This window comes from Glycine soja, chromosome 19 (assembly GCF_004193775.1).
Source record: "Glycine soja cultivar W05 chromosome 19, ASM419377v2, whole genome shotgun sequence".
Classification (NCBI taxonomy): Eukaryota; Viridiplantae; Streptophyta; class Magnoliopsida; order Fabales; family Fabaceae; genus Glycine; species Glycine soja.
In genome coordinates this window covers 44796305-44822778 of record NC_041020.1, presented here as the reverse complement: position 1 = coordinate 44822778, position 26474 = coordinate 44796305, and the positions used below count along the sequence as shown (strand labels likewise).

At 34.3% G+C, this 26474-nt stretch overlaps 2 protein-coding genes and 1 long non-coding RNA gene across 11 annotated transcripts; all 3 read right to left on the bottom strand.

Moving 5' to 3' along the window:
- Nucleotides 1–2235: 2235 nt before the first annotated feature.
- On the bottom strand, nucleotides 2236–9037 carry LOC114399698. 6 transcript variants are annotated; one of them, XR_003663800.1, is made up of 8 exons: nucleotides 8428–9037; nucleotides 7644–7745; nucleotides 7101–7358; nucleotides 6470–6589; nucleotides 5925–6386; nucleotides 3154–4932; nucleotides 2857–2958; nucleotides 2236–2508 (listed from the first exon to the last, which is right to left on the bottom strand). XR_003663800.1 is itself a non-coding variant. In XM_028361910.1 (7 exons), exons 1-7 carry the CDS (start codon nucleotides 8785–8787, stop codon nucleotides 2497–2499), a joined length of 3093 nt encoding a protein of 1030 aa, XP_028217711.1. In that variant the 5' UTR covers nucleotides 8788–9037; the 3' UTR covers nucleotides 2236–2496. The 6 variants fall into 6 exon arrangements, 4 of the variants coding, with proteins under 4 accessions (XP_028217711.1, XP_028217712.1, XP_028217710.1 ...); XR_003663799.1 differs by having other exon boundaries at nucleotides 2857–4932; XM_028361910.1 differs by lacking the exon at nucleotides 2857–2958.
- A 5261-nt stretch (nucleotides 9038–14298) lies between these two features.
- LOC114399899 (polyadenylation and cleavage factor homolog 4-like) lies at nucleotides 14299–21396 on the bottom strand. 4 transcript variants are annotated; one of them, XM_028362119.1, is made up of 7 exons: nucleotides 20794–21396; nucleotides 20030–20131; nucleotides 19484–19741; nucleotides 18851–18970; nucleotides 18305–18781; nucleotides 15432–17117; nucleotides 14299–14635 (listed from the first exon to the last, which is right to left on the bottom strand). In XM_028362119.1, exons 1-7 carry the CDS (start codon nucleotides 21130–21132, stop codon nucleotides 14609–14611), a joined length of 3009 nt encoding a protein of 1002 aa, XP_028217920.1. In that variant the 5' UTR covers nucleotides 21133–21396; the 3' UTR covers nucleotides 14299–14608. The 4 variants fall into 4 exon arrangements, with proteins under 4 accessions (XP_028217920.1, XP_028217921.1, XP_028217922.1 ...); XM_028362120.1 differs by having other exon boundaries at nucleotides 18305–18766; nucleotides 20794–21395; XM_028362121.1 differs by lacking the exon at nucleotides 18851–18970 and having other exon boundaries at nucleotides 18305–18766.
- Nucleotides 21397–23179: 1783 nt separating this feature from the next.
- LOC114399233 lies at nucleotides 23180–25724 on the bottom strand. Its single transcript, XR_003663685.1, has 2 exons — nucleotides 24604–25724; nucleotides 23180–24373 (listed from the first exon to the last, which is right to left on the bottom strand). It is a non-coding gene; the product is annotated as an uncharacterized LOC114399233 (long non-coding RNA).
- Nucleotides 25725–26474: the final 750 nt, after the last annotated feature.

Genomic DNA, 26474 nt, shown 5'->3' with positions numbered 1-26474 from the left:
ATTATAAGATTGACTTATAGTTAAAGGAAGAAAAGGAGAAGAAATTAGCATTACTTTCACATACGGCATTTGATAAGCCATTTAATTTTTTCTCTATTGAATTTATTTTACACGGTAAATCTTATTAAATTCGGATAAAGATAAACAATAAATAGGTGAAATAGGAGTCAAACAATTTTTTCTCTCGTCACCAAGATATCTTCATAAGTGAAGATCATGAGACTAATCCTCAAGACGTAGAGATCACGAAAGTTAATTTTGTCTCTTCTAACAAAGTTCTTTTCATACACATGACTAGAGGTTCAACCCCCTTTGTCAACATACTTAAAAAATACAACTATCTATCAATTATGTTGGACCTTGTTGATTCCAAACAAATATACTAATGATTCACTTAATGTGAATGTCATTAACCTAATTGTTATTTTATTATAGATCCCTCATATTGAAATTGAAACTAAAACTGAAACTGATACTTCCCCTTAATTTTCTTCTAGATGTTTTTTTATGTTATTTCCTTCTAGATGTAACAATTAATTATACGTCTGTTTCATTATAATTGTCATATAAGAAATAAAAAATTGTCTAAATATAATTGTCATTTTATTTTTTTAATACAATATTAATTATTTTTTTCACTTGTTATCCCTTATATGATGAACTACAAAATCTAGAAATGAATTAATGATGATATAAGATTAATGTTGTAAAATTTTTACTCTCTTTCATCTATTTATTACTATTTTTGATCTATCTAAAACAACCTTAAATAACTATTATTTGGAAACAAAGGGAGTAAGAATTTACTACATAATAGATTTAAGGCTAAATGTTATCTTTTTTGCATTATGTTTTAGTATTTTTTTTTTTTACTTTTGGTACTTAAAAATTTTGTTTTAGTTTTTTATGTTTTTGAAAATTTTATTTTAGTCATTTTTTTTTATTTTCCGTTAAAAATATTAGTGCTTCGTTAATGTTTTAAATTTTGAAAAAATTAAAAATTAATTGTTTTACTTAGTGCTCCTTCAAAATAGAGGGATTTGCATGAGATTGTGAATAATTTAGCCCATAACTGGACGCTATATAATATTTGAAAAGAAAGGATTTCCTTAAAGCAATTTCATCTTGTTATATAGGATGCCTAGTAGAACTCTCAACAGCTTTATCTATATCAGCAATTCAGCCTCATAAAAAATTGAGGGGTGACTTGCCTCCTAATTCAAGTGAAACTTGTTTCAAGATGCTCTTTGCTGCAGCCTGCATCATCTCACGGCCTGTTTGTGTTGAACCAATAAAGATCACATGATAATTTAAAAGTGTCCGTGCTTCTTTTAGTCACCAAGATAGTTTAAGCAGTCTTATAATATTTAAGATCTTGGTACTTCTAAATATTTGACATGTAAATTTAATTAACTTATATGCACTCTTACTTAATAAATTTTGTCACAATTAATTTTATTTTAATTTATTTAATACACAAAAATTAATTATCACAAAATTAATTATATAAATTTACGTATACATTAAATATATATTAAAATTATTACACCAAAATTAATTACCACAAAATTTATCATATAAATTTACATGTACAATAAATATACATTAAAAATTTTAATATTACATATAATAACATTAATTATTTTATAACATAATTGACCTATTAACTTAATTAATTAGAGCGTTGTGTTAATAATTTAAAAGTCACATGTTATCTTATATTAGTTCATATGGATTACATATCTATAAATTTATAATTTTGAAAAAATGAAAAAAAACGATTAATGCACAAAACAATTACCTAAAAAGACTACCAATAAAAAGTATAGTGAGCCTAATATGATTATATGCATATTTATATCGCAGTTTACAAAAATGTTTCAATAGTTGCTTCTCCTAAATTGAATTTTCAGATTAAGTTTTAACATCAAACATACTTTTAAGAAGAAATCAAACATTATTTCAAACTCTCCCACCGGCAAACCAAACATGCCTATGAAGGTGAGAAATTCAGGAAAGCAATGTCCAGGAAACAGGTTATGTTACTTCCAATTCCCTCCTGAACAACGGGGGAAATTTAATTTTACAGACACAGATAACGTTATCGAACATATTTGGATTACCATGGTCATGGTTCATTTGCCTAGTATTATCGCATTTATATATTTTGACAACTACGCAATTATTTTAGATTAACAAATGCAGAAAATCCGCCTCTCCATAGTTGAAATAAAGTTAACACAACCACATCAACGACCAAGTTTAGCTGCAAAAACTTATCTCGCATTTACATATTTTGACCACTACGCAATTCTTTTTTTGGGTACAAGAAAAATAAAAGCACAAAATTTGTTTGACCGCTCTAAGAACCAGTTAGAGGCAATAAATTTTAAGTATAAAAGACCATCAAAATTTATTATGCAATGTGAAACTGGGTGGGTTACCCTTGGTAAGCTTCTGACTACGCCATAGCTCAAATGCTATAGAAGCAAACCATTAATCATTATCCTGCAAAAATAGAACAGGTCAAATCAAATTACTATAAAAAATTTAAACACACCCCTTCAAGTAGACAAATTGAAGCTTTGATGTTTAAACATCAAACTGGAAGGAGAGGTGCTATATGTTACGAATCCCACGAATTGCACCAACAGCGTGCAAATCTTTCCCCCACACGTGCCCAGGTTATTTGTTCTAATTATACGCACAGCTTATTAAATAAATTTTTTTTTCTTACAGCAAAAAGATTTACTAAATAAAATGAAAATATGGTATTATATTATCTGTTGCTCACGCTGCAATACACACAACAAAACCAATTGAAAACCATGTGCTTGTGCTTCTCAATTCTCACACCTGCCTTCCATGGTGCACGACATGCCAGTGGCATAGGTTAAGCATGGCTTCTAATTTCGCATTCTTAAGCATGCCTTTCAGCACTCCATTCTCTCATAATTGCTGCATATGTTAGGTGCATGGTGGGAGGATGAAACAACCCGAAAAAAAAAAGAAGAGGAAAATTGAGAGAAATAAGCGGAAGGAGAAAAAAAAATCTGTTTTCCACGTTATTCGTGAGAGATGCACGGATTTTACTATCCTAACATGCATTTTTCAACTGGAAGACGTCCACTAATATCAGATAATAGGCCTTACCGAATTGGTGATCACTGAGTTCTCTGATAAGCATTTGGCATGAATGATGGGACCCACATTTCTACTTTCCATCTCACAATTGACATCTGAAAAGTTCATGTAAACGGCCCCTTTGAACATCCACTCGTTCCTGTCATGACAGTACACATCTTCAAATAGCTCGCCACACAATACACACAGACACTGGTTTTCATCTGCTAGAACCATCGTATCCAATTGACTGCTGTCTATTTTTTTGTCTTGTAAATCAACAGAGTCAGTAAACTCGGACTCAGATGAATATTCTGTCCTGCCAGCAATCCAATCAATTGACTTAGCATACCAACTTCTTGATGCCTTAATTGGACCATGTTCTCTTGCGGCATGCCACTCCAAGTGTCTATTAAACAGTTCTTGTTTAAGCTTAATACCACAAACTTTGCAATTATGAGGGAAATCATCCCATAATTCCCTAATTACTGATGGGTGGAATTCTCGAATTACATTAGGTCTAAAATCAAAGCCGATGAGATTTCTGATTTCCGTGCTAGTTGATTGAGGTGAGGCATGAGAGATTTTTGTAGCAGCATCTACCTTATCTCCGGAAGATGATACTGGGATAGCTGCAGAACCAGAAATTGATGTAACTGGTAAAGAACAACTGGTGGTAATTATTTCAGTTTGATCTTTGGATCCCTTCGGCGCTTCACTTGGTACCGTAGTTGGTGATTCTGTTTCTGCAGATATCAAACCCTTTGCAACCAATGAGCTTAAAAGGTTTGCAATTGGATTTAATTTATTATTTTTGGCAGCATTTAAGGTTGGAGCTGAGGAACTGCTAACACTAGAGGAAGCAGGTGGTTGAGTAGAAAGCCTTTGTGGTGGTTGTCCAGCCTTTCCTTGAGGTTTTTTTGGCAGAGTAGATGAATCATTATGCAGAGGATCTAATGAAGATGGTGATGCCACAGCAGACCCTGAAGAAATTAATGTGGTAGGCCTACCAGACTGAGTAGGTTGAACCCCAGTCTGAGATGGATCCTCCCTTGAATCCAGATTACTGGAAATTGATTTCTTGGGGATGATTCCACTCTTGACAGGTACAGCTGACAAATTATTTGTGCTCAACTGTTCTGAAGTTTCTCTGGTTAAAGAAACTTTAGACTGGGGCAGCTTAGTTTTAGCAGTAACTTCAGTCTGAGATGGGTTCAGCTGCTTTTGCTGAAGCTTTGGTCGAAAAGAAGTCATGGAAGATAATGGGCCGTGCATGTCCCTTTCCTGTGATCTTCGCAAGTTACCAACCTGAACAATTGGATGACCGGTAGGTGAGCGATCTCTAATATGCTGACTTATCGGACCTCCCAAAAATCGAGAGGTTTTGAGATTCTGGGGCAATTCTTGGTCAGCAAAATTTTGCATTGAATGAGTATGGTGTACTGCTCCTGGAAGTGATGGAGACTGTTGCCGCAAAGGTGACTGCCCAGAAGGGGATTCAGTTTCCCCAGAATCAAATTGTTGTCCCACAAATTTGGCCATTCCTACTACTGCATTCGATGTAAAGGATTGGTTCCCCTTCTTGACAGCCAAAGAACTTGGGTTGGCTGGTAATCCACTAAGAGTTGACACAAATCCTTCTGAGTAACCTGGCTTTAGATTCAACTTATCAATTGAGTGGTGCTTCTGCAATTGCCAGGATGACGGTGGATGACCCCCAAAACCAGGTGGTTGTTTCTTAGCAGTGGATATTTCTCTATCGACCTTTGCTCCAAAAGGGCGTGTGATTTGGAGGTGATCTTCACCTTCCTGCACATGGAAAAAATAAATCAGTCAAGTATAACCAACAAAATATATATATAATTTCAGATCAATGTATTAATTTGTGACACATCCGTAATTAAAGGCTTTGTAATTAGGGATTAAGTGGTTTAATTATTAGGGTTTGAATGTTTTGGAACCGGGATATCTTATGCCAAATTAAATTAGGATTTTTTATTTGTTTGTATTAGGATATTTAGAACTTCGGATTGCTCGGTTTTGATAAATTAGTGTTTGTTTTAATCAACAAAATTAGGGATATTATCTTAGAGAATTCAGGCATTCAGCCCTAGAATGATTACAAAAGAATTTATTTGATACAAGAGTTAAATATTAGGGAAAATTGCATGTTACCACACTATTAATCCTATTGCACTAACTACCAAGCAATTTACCCCTTCCTTTAATATGACTTTCTGAAATGTTCCCCATCTTTCAAGATAGGGATTGATCCTCATAATTAGAAGAAGCTTACACAAGTGACTTTCAATGGGATAAAACGACTATGAATGATGTTCTAATTGTGCAAAAAGTGATAAGCTTATACCTTAAGTGGATCTGATTAAAATTAGACACCATTAACTGGTCTTAATTGTTACGTGAAAAAATTACTGGTGGGGCAAGTGCTTTTCAAATCAGCAATAGTTTTATTAATTTGGAGGACATGGGACACAAAAAACTTCGTACCCCATTGCCCAGAGGCTCTTCGCTATGCGAAGGTATGGGGGAGGGATATTGTACGCAGCCTTACCCTTGCATATGCAAAGAGGCTGTTTCCGGATTCGAACCCATGACCAACAAGTCACCAAGGCACAACTTTACCGCTGCACCAGGACATGGGACACAATTGCAAAATAATTACAAAAAATCATGTTAAATCAAAGAGGAATGCACTTCGTTTTATAAATTAGGAGAAAGGAGAAAAACTGCAATTGGATGAATAAATGGCAAAGTGCAACTGACCCTTTTGGCAAGCTTACCAAATTCTCATCATCTGCCATCCATGTGTCTGTGCTCAAATTGCTTGATACATTGGCTCCATGATCAGTCAAACCAATGTTCATCTCACCCCACATGAACTCCTCTTCTTCAGAAGTTTTCCAGTTACCTGACATCAAATTGTTCCGTATGTCAGTTGTGCTTTGTCTTGGCTGACGATGTGCATCCAAATTCGTGAGCTTTGGTGCTTCACGATTTGAATAACTACGCTTGAGATTGAAACCATTTCTTTGCCCAGATGTAGTATCTGCATCACCACCATCTGTTTTGAACCATGTTTTGTCATGTCCTAAATCAATGAGCTTACTTCCAGTTCTTCCAGCCCCTGAGACCAAATTACTTGAAATGACAGAACTATATTCACTGCCTCCGTATGATGACCCATCCATGCTCTTTTCAGGAACAGAATCATTAAATACATCTCTATGTGTGTGCTGATTATTCTGCAATATACACCACTACATTAAAATATGACAACTGATAGAGTGAATAGTATAAAGAGGAAAAGAAAAGCTACTTCACATACAAGCATGTTAATCCTAGGATCCAGCCATGGTCGTGCAGCACTCAAAGCTCTATCTGGCCTCTCCGAATCCTCATTTGAGTTTAAAACAGCTCCAGTCATATCATTAACTACCCCTTTACTCTTCATGACATAAAAAAGGGCATGGAAAAAGAAATAAGTACAAGAGATGGTGGACCAAAAGACTTGAATTGTGAATCAAACTTTAAGATACAGATACAAAATCAAAAAAGAAATCTAAAATATGTACATAAAAATAATATGAAGATGGTGTTCAAAACATTACTAATGTCTAAAATGTTTAATAGCAGTAGCACATGTCACATGTCAAACCATAAACAGAACCACATAATCAAGATAATTCATGATTAAGAAGAATAAAGAAATTCAAATTAGTTCAACGGATAATTCCAATACAAATACACTTATCGCAAGAATACTGTATAGTGTCTCATATTCAAGATGAAAAACAGCATGCCTTCCAGTCCTGTTTCATCATCCAAGGAACAAATGACTGCAAATTTCAGTACATCACAAAAAATTCTGTAACAGTATCCAATCTTGACTGATTCCCATCAAAATCCATCATTTTAAACCTTTAAAGGACAAGTTTTGATGCAATGGTTTCACTTACCCTACTTGACTGCTGAAGACGCTGCCTTTCTAAATACTTGGGATTCACATGGATACTATGAGGTGGGCGTTGTGACTGCAAATCACTTCTGTCTGTAGCAGATACTGAAGCTGAACTATTGACTGCAGGTGCAAAGCCAAGTTCCTTCTCAATCATCTGAAGGGACTGAGGAGGAAAGACTCCTTTCCAAGTTCCAAAAAGATGTTGCATACTTGAATGAACACAAGGATCAACCTGTTTGTAAGCCTTGCAGAATACCTAAAATGTAAAGTAGTAGTACCTAGTTAAAAATAGGTGTATAGAATTAGAAAACATATATCACACGAAAAATGCAAAGGGAAATATTGGTTCCATTTCATTATAAATAGATTTATTTTTTAGGCAAATACAAGAATTCTTACAATCTCTTGATTCATGTAACTGACTTTTATCAGAACAGATCACTATAAAATTTCATAACTTCACAATCTAAAGCATTGATCATATAAGCATATCAAAATAAAGGTGTGAAGGTAAAATGGTCAAAGATAATAAATATCTGACCTCAGGTAGTCTGTAAGCAAAATATTTTATATAATCCCGTCCGATATTCTTAACAATACTGTCTAAGAGATAAAGAGATGGCAGTTTTTGATCACTAGGAACCTGGAAAGTCAAGAACACATTTCAATTAAGCAAGACCTTATTTCCATAATACAAAGACACAATGAGAGAAATAAGATTGCCCTGACATATGAAAACAAGGGAAACAACAGCAATCAACGATATCTAATCCAATTAAAAGTTAGTATCAAATTTCACCAAAAGTGGACTTTAGCATTGAGATTGGAAACTGTTAGGGTTCACTTTTCTCTTGCAAATGAAAAAATCCATGTTTTCCAGGATTCTCAATCCCCTGTGCATACCAAAACCACTCCCCAATGGTGCTAATTACCAGTTACCCACGTAGTCAAAATACCAAGCTACCGTCATTTGGCCAAAGGACAGTATTTGTTTTTCTTTGTAACTCTGATTGGAAAACTAATTATGTTTTTCGTTCTTTTAAGGTGCAGGGCAGAGTGTACCATTTAAGAACCAATCTACATCTACAGGGCCAATGAAATGAGATGAAATTAAATTTCAACAAATTATGAATGCCTTTTTTCTGACTAGCATTCATTTCCATCTAGGTACAACACTAACCCAATTCATCAACGTATAGCATGACAAACAATAACACCACTCCTCACTAGTCAGAGAGATTAACTCGAATTGCTCTTTCTTCATTCCAAATCCATTACAATTCAACTCAACAAACTTAACGTAAACAACTACACATTTTGTTCACCTCCAGAATATTATCATAAACAGCAGCAGCAATTGCCTTGGCAGCAGAAAGGTTCTCTCCGGCAATAATAGTCAAGTTGGTAATTATCGGCTTCGAATTGAAAGTGAGCTCAGCAAGCGCAGTCTTGTACTGAGTCACAAGCTCTTGGTGCGGCGGAGGCTGCGGCTGGTACCCGCCGCCACCGCCACGACCCAAATCGCTGATTTCGGAGTCTCTGCCATATGCTCGAAACCTCGTAGACGGCAACGTAGTAACTGCCGTAGGGCGTTGAGGTAACTGTCGGGCGTTGAGTTCCTCGATCAATCGAGGCTTCTTGGGACCAGGTTCTCTCGATCTGTCCAACGATCTCTCCATGCTCATTCGAATCAAATGCAAACGAATTTAAAACCCTAATCCTAACCTTTATTGGTTCTCGCGCCGGTTTTATTGGGGAGGGGGAATGAATCGAAGAGAAGTTCGGATTTAAAATTGTAGAGGGCGATTTGAGATAAACCCTAATCCTAATTTACATGAATTAATAAAAAAAAAAATAAGAGAGATGGAAGAAGGTGGAAGGAGGTGGAGTGTTTATAAGTAGGCTGTGATCTTGGTTGGAAAAAAAAACGAAGAAGAAAGAGTTCAAAATCTTATAATGGAGTTTTTATATTTTTTTTAACGGTTTCCTAAAGCTTGATAAAAAAATATCACTTTTTTTGTGTAAAGAATATACTGTTATTATAGCGTCTAAGTTGATTAAATATGAGTTATTATAAATCATGAAACTGCATTGGATCCTTGAACATAAAAGAAAGAATGTATCAGTTTTAAATGTTTGAAATTAACATTAAAATTTCAAATATTTTTTAAAATCTTTTATTAGAAGAAAAAAAATAACGAGTAAAGTGTCTTCCTACGCAAATACACAATACATCCTCTTGCTAATTACAAAATGGTGAATGCTCAAAATATGAGTAGAGTTTACAATCGAAACAGGATTACAAGATAATGTCTCCAAACACTCTGAATCTCCTCCATCCCGCAAATCCTTACCTATCATCATTGTCCTACATTTCTAATTCTACCAAGCATCTCAATCTACCCTTCTCACGCCTCAAAAAATTCTCAAATACATATATTAATAACTCACAGGAACTTGCTTGACAAGTAATTTTCTGTTCATCCTAGCTTGGTTAATTTTCTGTTAAAAACAAATGTTTCCCACTACATCTTGCATTTCTCACATATCTTTCATATTTATCACATGCCTTAATATTGAATACTTGATATGAATCTGGCCATGAAATAAAGAAACTAAGGAGAACAATATTCAAATTAAGAATTTAGTTCACAAGTACCAGCATCAATTTGGTGATTTGGTTCATAAGTACCATTTACAAATCAATTTTATGTTGTAGTTTGAAGGATATCACAATAGGTAAGTTCTACATTGTCTAGAATAGTTTTGACTCAAGTGTTTATATGTCATTTTATGATGAGTTTTTATGGTAACTAGAAAAAGATTCAAGTCTCACACACATAAACATGCACTATGTGGATTTGTGGCATCATAAATTCAAGAACTAAACACAACAAAGATTTCCTTTTTATAGAACGGTAATTTGGAGACTTAGAAACAAAAAAAAAAGAGATTTTGCAGTTCAATTGTGAAACCATAATTAAAAAAGTGTGTAAGCCAGTCAAAAAGTTATTGATGTATGTATAAAGTCAGAAAAATTGGTGGAGTTATTTAATTTCATCAACCTCCCCCTCAACATGTTCCAACAGCGGGAAGATTGGGACACTTCCGCACTTGCATTGCATGTTGTCATTATCGCGTTTTAAATTTCCATCCATCCATCTGCACGTGTTTGAGATCATAACCCCAAAATGCGCTTAATCAGTGTAGTTGCCATAGCCCACTATGACGAAATGGCCATGCCTTATCACAGATTTCTAGCGGCAAAATATGACCTACAAATACAATAATTTACTACTAGCCCATGGGTTTTGAATAGAAAGTAAAGTTACTTATCAAAAAGCGAAGGTGATAATTGCCTTTTTAATTTGGTTTGAATGATTATTTTGGAGACCATTATCTTAAGCGTGGAGTTGTTGGCGCTTAAGTGCCACAAGCAAGAGGTTGGCAGAGAAGAGAAGCATTTAAGCGCCAATTAAGAAGCAACCAGTTTGATTTTCATAGCGCCTAAGCATCACTCTAAGTGCACTTAAGCGCTTGTTTGCACGTGATGACTTAATTTGGCGCATGTTGTACCCTACTTAAGAGATTTTCATATTGTTGCTTTGCACTTTTTCGTTCTATAAAATTCTCAAACCCCTTTTTGCTTTGTAATAACCATGATAGTGACCTATAAAGCTCTCATGGCTTCTTCTCTTCAATTCTTCATTTCTCCATGGAATTTTTGCAACTTAATGGCTAGGAGTAGCTAAATCTAGAATTGTTGGGGTTGGATCTAGTGAGACTCGCTTATATATTGCTTGTGAACCCTAACTCTTCATTTAACATTTTGCTTTTCTACTTCCATGCTTAAATTGCTCCATGGCTTGACCACTCATGATATGAGTTGAGCTGATTTGTGATTGGATAACTCTTCTTAATGCTTGAATTGAAGTGGAACTGTCATTGAATTCAGACCTAGGAATGGGTATAAATTTAACGACCTCCTTGTATGCTTATGATTAATGCAAATTCCTTTATTAACACCTCCTAAGGGATTAGGGGTTTAGTGGTGGAATTTGATTTCAATTGTCTAAGGAATTGAAAATTGATGAACTTTTGTGCATGGAGATATATCAAGTGAGTGTGTGAGTTGGCGTTGATTTTATTATTGTTATGATACATGATGAATGACATCTCATGAAGTTCAACCCCGATTCCTTATTATTTCTTAATTAATTTTACTGCATATTACTTGTTCGATAAAAAGCCTAAACAGTTTTTCTTCTTTTGATTCTATTTAAATTTTGTTATTGAATCCAAGGATAGAATAGTTTTAGTTTTAATCAAACCATCTTTGAAAACTCAATTCTTTATTCATTAATTAATTGTAATTGACAATTGTGAGCAAGTGTTTGATATTACTCCACTCCTTTGAAAAAAATAATACTTGAACTTTTTCTATTTTATGTTATTTGTACAATTTGGTTCATTGTCAAATATTATTAACAGAAGGCACAATAGGGTTGAAACTCTCAGGTCTAAACAAATCTTCAAGTTAAAGTGAAGGGTTGACTATTTATGAATCAACTAGTATTTCACACAAAGGTTCTCATTAAGTCATAGGAGTGTCACAAAGAATTTATACAAAATTTATTTAGATTCAGAAAAATAATTTTTGACTATATATAATTTTAGTTTATTTTAATAGTTTTTAGTAAATTCATTCATGAAAATAATTTTTAATTTTTTTTTATAAATTTATAATCAAATTCCATAAAAAAATAAAATAAATTTATAATCAAATGATTCAAATTTATTACACTAATTCTCATTTAATAAGAATTTATGAAATAAACATTTATTTACTCAAATACATGTTCTTGCCTCTTATACTTGAAGAACGAAGGATGACATATTGAAAAAAGGGAGATGTTGTTTGGTATGAACAATTTTCACAAAAATATTACAAATGAATATTAATGGTTGAAAACGTAAATAAAAGATGCAGAATAATGTAAAAGTAGCATTTTATAAACAATTGATTCATACTAAATTTTACTTAAAAAAACTTCAATCAAAGTAAAGGATAAAATGTAGCTTGTGCTTGAATTCAGCTTATTATTTATTTTTACAAAGTGATTACAGCTTGTTTATTTTATTTTTTTATGTTGTTACTTAATAAATTTTGCATTATATATGCAAATCTCAAGCGATATTAGCTTATATGTATCTCAGCTTGCTGAGAATGTTACAAGAAAATAATTTGAAATTAATTTGGAATTCATTTGGTTGTTATCGTATTAGTTAGATGATTGGTAGATTAGCTACATTTTCTTTTGTATATGTAGATCATATACTAATTGTGATAACTCCTCTTATTCTATAGAATATATTCCGAATTTTTATCTTATAATTTTTTCCTCTACTTTTTTTACTTTGCCACAATTCAAACGCTCAATATCCATTGATATTTCTCTTCTCTTTTTCTCTTGACTCATTGATCTAAACTCTAGTGTGTACTGCATATATATGCTGAAGCCTTAGTTTTTCTCGTCTCTTCATGGAGTTGACTTTCACGCTTGAGAAAACACAATTCTCTAATTACAATGGGCATGAATTCAGTGACTTTGTGGAGGGAAGTGAATTTCCCTCATTTTTATATCATTAATTTAATTTGTTGGTCTATATATTTTGTCACTTGTTTTAAAAGATTTTTTTAATCAAGTTATTAACTCAATCTTATATTTTTTATACTTTAAAACCATAAAAAGTATTATTAAGCATATAGATTAACTATTATATAAATTATTTCAGTTTAATCAAGTAGTCTCTAAAAAAACTTTACTGGTCATATTAGTCTTCAGTTTGAACAACATTCTCTCCAAAAAGAAGATACAGATGATGTGTAAATTAATCTACATGCTCAGTGATATTTTTTATAACTTTTAAATATATAAAATATAGAAACCAAATTAATAATTAAATTAAAAATATTTTTAAAATAAATGGCAAAAACCTAGACCATTAAAAATTAATCTAATGGCCTAAAAAGGAGAAAAGTCACAGTGATTTCCCGCTTTAAAATCACTGAATCCGTTTCAATTTATAATGACCTTCCACTCATGTGAAGTATATACCACATTACAACATATGCGTGCATGTTACAATGATATTTGCATTGACTCCCACAATTATTTTTTAATTACTTGAGCATTTTAGATGAGTGTGGAAACCCATTGGTGGATATATTCACAGCCAGATCCCCAATAACAATACGTATAGTTATTTTTTTTTTATAATTCAAAAAATTAAAGACAAAACACAAAAGCCCTAGACCTAACATAAATAAAGAAAAAGATGTATCAGATTAATAAACATAAAGAAAAGAAGGCCATATTATAACTGTTTCTGATCATGTGCCTATTGCATATACTCCCATCGTTTCAAATTATATAACATTTTATAGAGAAAAAATTGTTACAAAAATTAGGTAATTTTACAAAATCAATATTGCATTAAATACATTTTAGAGAGATAAAGGATATATTTAAAAGTTACCTAGTGTTTTCTTTGAAATTCAACAAATTACATTATTTGATGTGTCAAAACCTTTAAACATTATATAAAAAGAGAAGTATTATATAATACAATAAGTCATATATGTAAAAGGACTTGCGGCTTGCCTAAAAAATAGATCCACGATTTTTATGGCTAATAATCATGTTAATCTTATGTTTGGATTAATACACCAGTCGAAGAAGAAAAAAATTGTAGCTTCTAAGATAAATATACTTTTGAATTCTTCCAACTTTAATTTAAACATGCACTATTGAGACAAGAAACATCCATGGGAATCATTGTTGGGCTGCTGCTTCCAGATCCTATAATTTTCTTTCTAGATCGTGTTAAATTAGCATTGCATTCACATCTGATATTTGATTTTTTTATTATAAAAAATTTAGGAGAATTGAGTCTCAAGGCTTACCAAGTCATGACATGTCTCAACCCGCAAGGCTCATTAAGTACTAATAGAGACACTTACTTATCGCTCACCAATAAGATTCATATATCGAAAGTAGAATGTGAACTCACATTCTTGAGATATGAATCCCGACGTTTGACTTGGCATTTAATTTTTTCTCTATTTATTAATTAAATTTATTTTTACACAAGAAATCTTATTAACTTTGGATAAAGAAAAGGGATAGGAGAAATAGGAGCCAAAACAAATACACTAGTGATTCACTTATTCACGTCTTGCGAAGCTCGTTCAATTAATTATTATATTTTAGACCCCTAATACTGAAACGGAGGCTTCCCCTTAATTTCCTTTTTTTTTTACATACCTTTAATTTGATCTTATCCTAAAGGTAGGAAAAATACTGTTTAAAACAATTGAACAGGAGAGAGGAGGGTTGACAAGAAACCTATCAATTGGAAACAGGCAGGCTGACCTTTACCTTTTACAGGCCTTTTTTAAAGCCTTAATCTTGTTTATATAAAAGTCTGATCTGACCTGAATGTTTATGCAATCTGTTTTTGTAGAAAGGCCTATAAAACAAGGATGTGTAGTTAGCAAAATCCAATAAAAAATATTATATATATATATATATATATATATATATATATATATATATATATATATATATATATTATAAATAGCTATCAGGCTTAATAGGCTTTTATTAAGCCTGAGCCTGGCTTGATTGAAAGCCCATGGCCTACCTAACCTTTCTTTAAGCCTTAGTCTTGTTTAAAAGTCCGTTTAAGCAACCTATTTTATAGAAGGACCTATAAACAAGCCAATAGGTCTAACTGGGCCAACAAACCTTGATCCTTACATATATTATTTTTATTATAAAATTATTAATAATTATATATTAAATATAAATATATATATATATATATATATATATATATATAATATTATATATACTATTGTATAAACAAGTCAGTCTATCCCGTTTAATAGACTTTTTTTAAAGTCTACAGTTTGACCTTTTTAGTTAAAAAGACTTTATGAAAAGCATTAGCTAGAGCCTAAATAGGTCAGGCCAAGCTGCAAGCCCTGACGGGCCATTTGACCTTTTTTCAACCCTACTCCAATTTTAGCAATTATTAATGGATAAATGATAGAAGGTAAAATTCACAAGTTTCTTAAAAGTTGAGAATAAAGTACACTAAATTATTTTGTAAGGGATAAAAATGCATCAAAAATTAAAAAGTTGAGGGAAAAAAGTGCAATAAGCCAAAATTTAAACACACTCCTTCAAGTAGACAAATTGAAGCTTTGAAGTTTAAACATTAAACTGGAAGACGTCAACCAATATCAGATAATAGGCCTTACCAAATTGGTGACGATTGAGTTCTCTGATAAGCATTTGGCATGAATGATGGGACCCACATTTCTACTTTCCATCTCACAGTTGACATCTGAATAGTTCATGTAAACGGCCCCTTTGAACATCCACTCGTTCCTTTCATGACAGTACGCATCTTCAAATAGCTCGCCACACAATACACACAGACACTGGTTTTCATCTGCTAGAACCATCGTATCCAATTGACTGCTGTCTGTTTTTTGTTCGTGTACATCAACAGAATCATTAAACCCAGACTCAGATGAATATTCTGCCTTGCCAGCAATCCAGTCACTAGACTCAGCATACCAACTTCTTGATGCCTTAATTGGACCATGTTCTCTTGTGGCATGCCACTCCAAATGTCTATTAAACAGTTCTTCTTGTTTAAGCTTAATACCACAAACTTTGCAATTATGAGGGAAATCATCCCATAATTCCCTAATTACTGATGGGTGGAATTCTCGAATTACATTAGGTCTAAAATCAAAGCCAACAAGATTTCTGATTTCCGTGCTAGTTGATTGAGGTGAGGCGAGAGAGGTTTTTGTAGCAGAATCTACCTCATCTCCGGAAGACGATACTGGGACAGCTGCAGAACCAGAAATTGATGTAACTGGTAAAGAACAACTGGTGGTAATTATTTCAGTTTGATCTTTGGATCCCTTCGGAACCTCACTTGGTACCATAGTTGGTGATTCTGTTTCTGCAGATATCAAACCCTTTGCAACCAATGAGCTTAAAAGGTTTGAAATTGGATTTAGTTTATTATTTTTGGCAGTATTTAAGGTCGGAGCTGAGGAACTGCTAATGTTAGAGGAAGCGGGTGGTTGAGTAGAAAGCCTTTGTGGTGGTTGTCCAGCCTTTCCTTGAGTGTTTTTTGGCAGTGTAGATGAGTCATTATGCAGAGGATCTAATGTGGTAGGTCTACCAGACTGAGTAGGCTGAACCCCAGTCTGAGATGGATGCTTCCTTGGATCCGGATCACAGGTAATTGATTTCTTGGGGATGACTCCACTCTTGACAGGTGCAGCTGACAAATTATTTGTGGTCAACTGTGCTGAAGTTTCTCTGGTTAAAGAAACTTTAGACTGAGACGGGTCCAGCTGCTTTTGCTGAAGCTTTGGTCGAAAAGAAGTCATGGAAGATAACGGGCCCTGCATGTCCTTTTCCTGTGATCTTCGCAAGTTACCAACCTGAACAATCGGGCGTAGCGTAAGGGAGTGATCTCTAATATGCTGAGTTATCGGACCTCCCAAAAATTGAGAGGTTTTGAGATTCTGGGGTAATTCTTGGTCAGCAAAATTTTGCATTGAATGAGGGTGGTGTACTGTTCCTGGCAGTGATGGAGACTGTTGCCGCAAAGGTGACTGCCAAGAAGGGGATTCAGTTTCCCCAGAATCAAATTGTTGTCCCACAAATTTGACCCTTCCTACTACCGAATTCGACATAAAGGATTGGTTCCCCTTCTTGACAGTCAAAGAACTTGCATTGGCTGGTAAGGCACTATGAGAGGACACAAATCCTTCTGAGTAGCCTGGCTTTAGATTCTGCAATTGCCACGATGATGGTGGATGGCCCCCCAAACCAGGTAATTGATTCTTAACAGTGGATATTTCTCTATTGACCTTTGCCCCAAAAGGGCGTGTAATTTGGAGGTGATCTTCACCTTCCTGCACATGGAAAAGATAAATCAGCCAAGTATAACCAATAATATATATATATATATATATATATATATATATATATATATATAGTTTCAGATGATTGTATTAATTTGTGATGCATCCATAATTTGAGGCTTTGTAATTAGGGATTAAGTGGTTTAATTATTAGGGTTTGAATGTTTTGGAACCGGGTTATCTTATAACAAATTAAATCAGGGTTTTTTTCTTCGTTTGTATTAGGATATTTAGAACTTTGGATTGCTCGGCTTTGATAAATTAGTGTTTGATTTAATCAACAAAATTAGGCATATTATCTTAGGGAATTCAGGCAATCGGCCCTACAACGATTATAAAAGAACTTCTTTGATACAAAAGTTAAATATTAGGGGTAATTGCATGTTACCACACTAATAGTTCTATTGCACTAAGCCACTAACTACCAAGCAATTTGGCCCTTCCTTTAAAATATGATTTTCTGAAATGTCCCCATCTTTCAAGATAGGGATTGATTCTCATAATTAGAAGAAGCTTACACAAGTGACTTTTTAATGGGATAAAAGACTCTAAATGATGTTCTATCTGTGCAAAAAGTGATAAGCTTATAACAGTGGCGGATCCAGAAATTTTTTTAAGTGGGGGAAAAAAATAGTCTAATATTTTCTCAAACAAAAAATTGTATAAGCTTTATTAAAAATAGTAATAAAAAATTTAAAACAGTAAAATTAAAAAGGATAAAGTGAGTAAAATTAGTATCAATTTATTTTCTCTTTTATCTTTTACAACTATTTATATTCATCTTATTAAAAAAAATTATCTTGTGGGGACAAGACCTATTCTTTTATCGGGACAAAAAAAATATTTATTCAATATATTCAAGTAAAAGATTTACTTTGTGGGAGCAATTGCCCCCACACCCCAATGAGTGGATCTGCCACTGTTTATACCGTCTGATTAAAATTAGACACCATTAACTGGACTTAATTGTTACGTGAAAAAATTACTGGTGGGACAAGTGCTTTTCAAATCAGATAGAATTTTATTAATTTGGAGGACATGGGACACCATTCCCCCCCTAAAAAAATCATGTTAAGTCAAAGAGGAATGCACTTCATTTTATAAATTAGGAGAAAGGAGAAAAACTGCAATTGGATGAATAAATGGCAAAGTGCAACTGACCCTTTCCTCAAGCTTACCAAATTTTCAACATCTGCCATCCATGTGTCCGTGCTCAAAGTTTTTGATACATTGGGTCCATGATCAATCAAACCATTGTCAATCTCATCCCACATGAACTCCTCTTCTTCAGAAGTTTTCCAGTTACATGACATCACATCGTTCTGTTTGTTAGTTATGCTTTGTCTCGGCTGACAATGTGCATCCAAATTCATGGACTTTGGTGCTTCATGATTAGAAAAACTATGCTTCAGATTGAAACCATTTCTTTGCCCAGATGTAGTATCTGCATCACCACCATCTGTTTTGAACCATGTTCTGTCATGTCCTAAATCAATGAGCTTACTTCCAGTTCTTCCAGCCCCTGAACCCAAATTACTTGAAATGACAGAACTATATTCACTGCCTCCGTATGATGACCCATCCATGCTCTTTTCAGGAACAGAATCATTAAATGCATCTCTATGTGTGTGCTGATTATTCTGCAATATACAGCACTACATTAAAAATATGACAACTGATAGAGTGAATAGTATAAAGAGGAAAAGAAAAGCTACTTCACATACAAGCATGTTAATCCTAGGATCCAGCCATGGTCGAGCAGCACTCAAAGCTCTATCTGGCCTCTCCAAATCCTCATTTGAGTTTAAAACAGCTTCAGTCATATCATTAACTACTCCTTTACTCTTCATGACATAAAAAAAGGACATGGCAAAAGAAATAAGTACAAGAGATGGTGGACCAAAAGACTTGAATTGTGAATCAGACTTTAAGATACAGTTACAAAGTGAAAACAAAAATCTAAAATATGTACATAAAAATAATATGAAGATGATGTTCAAAATATTACTTTTAACTAATGTCTAAAAAGGTTAATAGCACATATGTCACATGTCAAACCATAAACAGAACCGCAAAATCAGGATAATTCATGATTAAGAAGAAAAAAAAAGAAATTCAAATTAGTTCAATGAAAATTCCAATTCAATTACACTTATTGCAAAAATACTGTATTGTCTCATATTCAAGATTAAAAATGACATGTCTTCCAGTCCTGTTTCATCATCCAAGAAACACATGACTCTAAATTTCAGTTCCATCACAAAAGCTTCTGTATCACTGTCCAATCTTGACTGATTCCTATCAAAATGCATCATTTCAAACCTTTAAAGGACAAGTTTTGACATAATTGCACCTACCCTACTTGACTGCTGAAGACGCTGCCTTTCTAAATACTTGGGATTCACATGGATACTATGAGGTGGGCGTTGTGACTGCAAATCACTCCTGACTGTAGCAGATACTGAAGCTGAACTATTGACTGCAGGTGCAAAGCCAAGTTCCTTCTCAATCATCTGAAGGGACTGAGGAGGAAAGACTCCTTTCCAAGTTCCAAAAAGATGTTTCATACTTGAATGAACACAAGGATCAACCTGTCTGTAAGCCTTGCAGAATACCTAAAATGTAAAGTAGTAGTACCTAGTTAAAAATAGGTGTATAGAATTAGAAAACATATATTGCAGGAAAAATGCAAAGGGAAAATTTGGTTCCATTTCATTATAAATAGATTATTTATTTTTAAGGGAAATACAAGAATTCTTACAATCTCTTGATTCATGTAACTGACTTTTATCAGAATAGTTCAGTATACATTTTGATAACTTCACAATCTAAAGGATTCATCATATAAGCATATCAAAGAAAAGGTATGAAGGTAAAGTGGTTAAAGATAATAAATATCTGACCTCAGGTAGTCTGGAAGCAAAATATTTTATATAATCCCGTCCAATGTTCTTCACAATACTGTCTAAGAGATAAAGAGATGGCAGTTTTTGATCACTCGGAACCTGGAAAGTCATGAACTCATTTCAATTAAACAAGACCTTTTTTCCATAATACAAAGACGCCATGAGAGAAATAAGATTTCCCTGACATATGAAAACAAGGGAAACAGCTGCAATCAACGATATCTAATCCAATTAAAAGTTAGTATCAAATTTCACCAAAAGTGGACTTTAGCACTGATTGAGATTGGAAACTTTTAGGGTTCACTTCTCTCTTGTAAATGGAAAAATCCATGTTTACCAGGATTCTCAATCCCCTGTGCATACCAAAACCACTCCCCAATGGTGCTAATTACCAGTTACACACGTAGTCAAAATACCAAGCTACCGTAATTTGGCCAAAGGACAGTATTTGTTTTTCTTTGTAACTCTGATTGGAAAACTAAATATGTTTTTCGTTCTTTTAAGGTGCAGGGCAGAGTGTACCACTTAAGAACCAATCTACATCTACAGGGCCAATGAAATGAGATGAAATTCAATTTGAACAAACTATGAATGCCCTTTTTCTGACTAGCATTCATTTCCATCTAAGTACAACACTAACCCAATTCATCAACGCATAGCATGACAAACAATAAAACTAATTGAATTGCTCTTTCTTCATTCCAAATCCATTACTATTCAATTCAATAAACTTGACATAAACAACTGCATATTTTGTTCACCTCTATAATATTAGCACAAACGGTGGCAGCAATTGCCTTGGCAGCAGACAAGTTCTCTCCAGCAATAATAGTCAAGTTGGTAATTATTGGCTTCGAATTGAAAGTGAGCTCAGCAAGCGCGGTCTTGTACTGAATCACAAGCTCTTGGTGCGGCGGAGGCTGCGGCTGATACCCTCCGCCGCCGCCGGAGTCTCTGTCATATGCTCGGAACCTCGTAGACGGCAACGTAGTAACTGCCGCAGGGCGTAGAGGTAATTGTCGGGCGCTGAGTTCCTCGATTAATCGAGGCTTCTTGGGACCGGGTTCTCTCGATCTGTCCAACGATCTCTCCATGTTCATTCGAATCAAATGCAAACGAATTTAAAACCCTAATCCTAACCTTTATTGGTTCTCGCGCCGGTTTTATTGGGGAGGGGGAATGAATCGAAGAGAAGCTCGGATTTAAAATTGTAGAGGGCGAATTGAGATAAACCCTAATCCTAATTTACATGAATTAATAAAAAATAAAAAATAAAAGAGAGAGATGGAAGAAGGTGGAAGGAGGTGGAGTGTTTATAAGTAGGCTGTGATCTTGGTTGGAAAAAAAAAACGAAGAAGAAAGAGTTCAAAAACTTATGATGGAGTTCTTATATTTTTTAACGGTTTCCTAAAGCTTGATTTTAAACGATAAAATTTTATTAAAGTAAAATAAACATTTTCTGATAAAAAAAAATATCACTTTTTTGTGTAAAGAATATATCACGTTTAAATGTTTAAAATTAACCTTAAAATTAAATATTTTTAAAAATCTTTTTAGATTAGGAGTGTTTGGATAGGATTTAAGATGAAATAAAATTCAAATCAATCGTATTTAAATAAATTAATTTAGTGTTTTAAAGTATCTTCAGTCGATCTAAATCAAATCAATGTAATAATATTAATATTATGTTGTTTTGATACTTTAATTTCCAACATAACATATTACTTACATCCGACTTAAATATAATTAATAATAAGTTGTTTTCATGCTAGGAATTTTATTACAGTATCAAAACACTAACATGATTTAAATATCCTTATGAGATAAGGCCAAAAAATTCCAACGTGTAAGTGATACCCAACTTCTTATTCGTGATGTCTTTGTTGATGGCCATTGGCGTTGGAAATATTTTTTCCTCCATTATTCTAATTGATGTTAAGCATAAGATGATGAACTTAATTCTTGATGAAAATAGTCATGGTGTGATCATTTCGGGGCATATCCAATCTGGTATCTACACTGCCAAGTCCACCCATGCAAATGATTGATTCACGAGTCTGCTAATCATAGTTCACTTACTGAGAGATTGTAGCAAGGAAACTCAAATATGGAGTCTTATAAATATGGATTCCAGTGTTGACTTCTTCATTGTGAATTAAGACATTTGGTTCGCAACTCAACTGAAACGACATAGAAATCTTTTTGCTTGTACTTGCTGGTTGGTTGATTTGGATATCAAGGTACGTGGAGATCTTTGAGAAACGCATTTGGTCTACATGGTACATTGTAAAAGTTACTCTAGGAATTTTATTAGCTTCCTCAACAACTACAAAAACTTCTTCTTAACGTCAAATATCTTGGATTCCACCTGAATATGATTTTGTAAAAGTATTGACAGAATTTCTCTTGGAACTAGCTGACGGGATTCTCAGTTTGTTGTGGTCACACTGCTAACATGACAACAGAGTTTATGACAATTCTTCATGGTTTACGTGTTGTATGGAATGCTGGTTTTAAAAAAGGTATTATGTGAAACAAATTCTCTCGTGGCTTGGAATTTAACTCGAGATACATCTGCTACCTGGCATCCTCATGCATTTATTCTTAATCAAATAAAAGCCTTCGCAAGGGAACAATGGCAGCTCTACTTTACTCATACCATGCAAGAAGGGAATCAATGTGCAAATTGGTTAGCCAAGCATGGATCATCAAGTGATATTTACATGGACACTTTGGGAAACTTGTCCTCAACATATGGTAACATCGTTGTTTGCTGACGCTTCAGGCGTTATTTTTGTGAAATGGTGAATGCTCAACATATGTGAAGAGTTTACTATCAAAACAAGATTACAGGATAATGTCTCCAAACACTCTGAATCTTCTCCATCCCACAAATCCTTACCAATCATCGTTGTCCTACATTCTAATTCTACCAAGCATCTCAATCTACCCTTCTCACGCCTCAACAAATTCTCTAATACATGTATTAATAACTCACAGGAACCAAGTAAAAAAAATTCTGTTCATCCTGACTCGGTTAATTGTCTGTTAGAAACAAATGTCTCTTATATCTTGCATTTCTCTCATATCTTTCATATTTATCACATGCCTTAACATTAAATACTAGATATGAATCCAACCATAAAGTAAAGAAACTAAGGAGAACAATATTCAAATTAAGAATTTGGTTCATGACTATTCGCATGAACAATATACAACTAATCTAAAAGAATGAAAGCTGGTGATTAGTGAATGAACACCAGTTACAAATCAATTTATTCAATAATTGAACCTCTGGGAACTAAACACAGCACAATATGTGCAGAAGCAGATGAAGCCCGATGGATCCATATTCTTATTATCTTTCTATTTCATCAAGTGTTGAATCATCAGTTGGGAAACTTTCTGTCGCTAAAAGTGAGTTAATATCCCACATGTCTGACATACCACTCGTGACTCCAAATTCTGGCACTTCATAATTGGTAGGATTTCCCCACTGCTCATTCCCAAACCTTGAAGGAGCGCCACTAGCATTAAAGCTGGTGTTCCATTTATCCTCTTGCTTGATGATTCTTTCAGTTTCAAGAGGTGAAAGCTCTGGAAATCCTGCCCCCTTGGTCAAATTGAAGAACTTCTTGATTTGAGCTCATGACATTTTTCCCTTTGAAAAGGGTATCTTCAAGTCCAAAGCTTGATGACTTTAACCCAATGGTGTCAGCAGTTGGCATTACCTCATGGACTGTGGCCAATTCATCTGATATCATATTCTCTGCGCCTTCACTCAATTCTTTTGCCAAAGCCTGAGAAAGGTAATTAGGAGACTCTTCAGGTGAAAATGGATACATTTCTCCAATCAGGTTGGTATCTTACAATATGCCCATCATTCAAAAAATCTGATATTCCTGTTTGGCATTGGTGCTGCTTGACAAACTTCCTTCTCACCTTAGGAGACCCTATATCTCTTTGTTCCTTCTCATGCTGAAGGTGGGTTAAAAAACTTGGCTTTTCAAATAACCTTGCCAAGAAAGAAACCATTTGTTTCTGTATCAGTTCTGCAGATTGAAGCCTCTAATTCACCTGTTTCGCACATTGAAGTGTTGTTCTCTGCTGTTGTTGCAACTCAAGCACCTCTTGCATCAACACACTCCTGTCCTTCCTTAGACTTTCTATCTCAAATTCAAGCCCAGCCTTACCTGCATCAGAATAAGGCACAATATAGCTACCAACCTGATGGGACTGAGGTGGCCCGCACCTTCGAATGTTCTTCAGAAGATGTCTCTTTCCTCGCTGGAAAGCTTCATTAAAAAACTCCCACTTATCTGTGTTAATCTTGCGGAATACCTGGATACAAATGCCAAGTGAATTAAGAATGAATGGAACAGAATAAATTTTGGTTAAGACACACCAGAGTTTAAAGTCATTAGGAGCAGATGAAAGAAGCTGTGTTGGAATTTGCAATCTGTGAATCCAAAACAAGCTTTACACAAACAAAAGGAAATAATCAAGATGGTAATAACATAATGTAAGTTCTGGCAGCATACAAACGCCCCACAGAAACATAGAAACACTACCTGCTGAGGGTGAAATCCCTAATATAGTAGACACTCGGAGAGCACTCCTTCTGCTGCCATTTCTAGTTCTAAAATCCACATAGGAAAATATCTGAACCATATTCTTATCACACTGCTCCATCAGTAGTAATAGGCACTACCATAGAAAAGTCCATAACATGGAAGTTGAGTTTTAGCAAGTGACAAATAAGAAAACACAGAGTAACCTCAAATAAAAAACGACTTTTGACACACTACTGTACCTGCTGAAACAGATCCAATCATTCGAAAATTAAGATACAATCAGAAAATTTATTACAAGTCACATCTTAAGCATCAAGAGAAACTTCGGATACACCAACAAAATGCCAAAAAAAAAAAATCCATTCCCAGTTGACAAAACATGTCTCAAATCACAACTACACATGGTTGATCTTCATCAAACCAGTTACAAATTACAAGCATCAAAATACATATAGAGTACCCACATAAGTATTTAACAGGCGAACAAAACTGGAGAAATTGTTATGCTTGAAATTCCTTGGCAAGACGTGTCTTGCAAACAGGGTACGATCCCACACCACGAAGCTAACACCGGAGGAGCCCCAGGATATGATCGGATCCAGCGACGGATCGTCGACGAGGTCGAAAGTCTTGGAAAAAAGTGCCCGAACCGGGTTCCCTTGCAAGCATTCAAGTGGCCGTGGCAAACTATTTACCGTCTCAAAATCAGGACTTGAGGAAGGTAACTGGGAAGAAGACATGGTCGAGAATGCTTCAAAGGAAGAGAAGGTAAAGAGGTTAACGGCAATGCTTGATCAGAACGAAAGAGTGGTAGGGAACACAACTGGTCCCTCTGGTATGAGTTTAGGTTCATATTTTGTGGTGGGAAAACATATTGAGATTGAGATTGTTTCCTGGCAATTGCGTTTGTAAATAGAGAACGCAACGCAAGATTGTGTAATACTGCTCTAAACAGAGTACTAAAACTTCATTTTCGGTTTTCAGACACCTTCTCTCGTCTCTTTGGCTCAAACCTCTCTACCATAATAACGGAAAATTGCTCTCACTCTTTCCCCTCTGTTGCCACGTCTACAGCCAACATTGGATGGACCCATATTACTCTCATGGCCCATTAGCCCATATCTCTTTTTCTGAAACAAACCTTAGCGATGGGGGAATTTATCATATTTATAGCATGATTTTAACCCGTTAAAGATTAGAAAATATCTTTTTGCTTCGCACTTTATATTAGAACTTCGAAGATTTTGCTGCCTTGTTACTACTCATTTGGCACCGCTCGAATCATGGCAATGTCATGCATAGGTTGGATACGATTCCACATTAACAAGAGCTACTAATTTGGCTATACAGCACGAAATAACTTTCGAAGTGCACCTAGCTCAAGTAGCTTAAGTCTATATGTTATAGTTTTGTTTTATTAAATCCCAGTACCATACACAATCTTTTTTTCACTTTAATTAACTATTTTTTGTACTGGTACTTCCCCAAGAGATTTACTAAATAGACCTCATAAGCAATTCCGCTTTTCGTTATTTATTTTTAACTTAAAATTTTACTATTTTAAGTTTAATTTTAAAACAATAACTCAATCTTATATTATAAATTAAAATACAAAATTTAGGAAGTAAATATTTATCATTATAATTTTTTAATTAGACATTCTTAATGTTATCTCCTCGCTTTCGAATGGACATTTCACGTACTATTCCCACAAAATATTCTCTCTATCGAGTGTTATTAAACACGACAGGACAAGCCAATCTGACTGGTCCATTTGCAAAATTTCGTTAAACCACTTCATTTAAATTCATTCATATGTAAGAGACAAAACAAAGTACATGTTCCATATTTAATTATTTTAATTATAA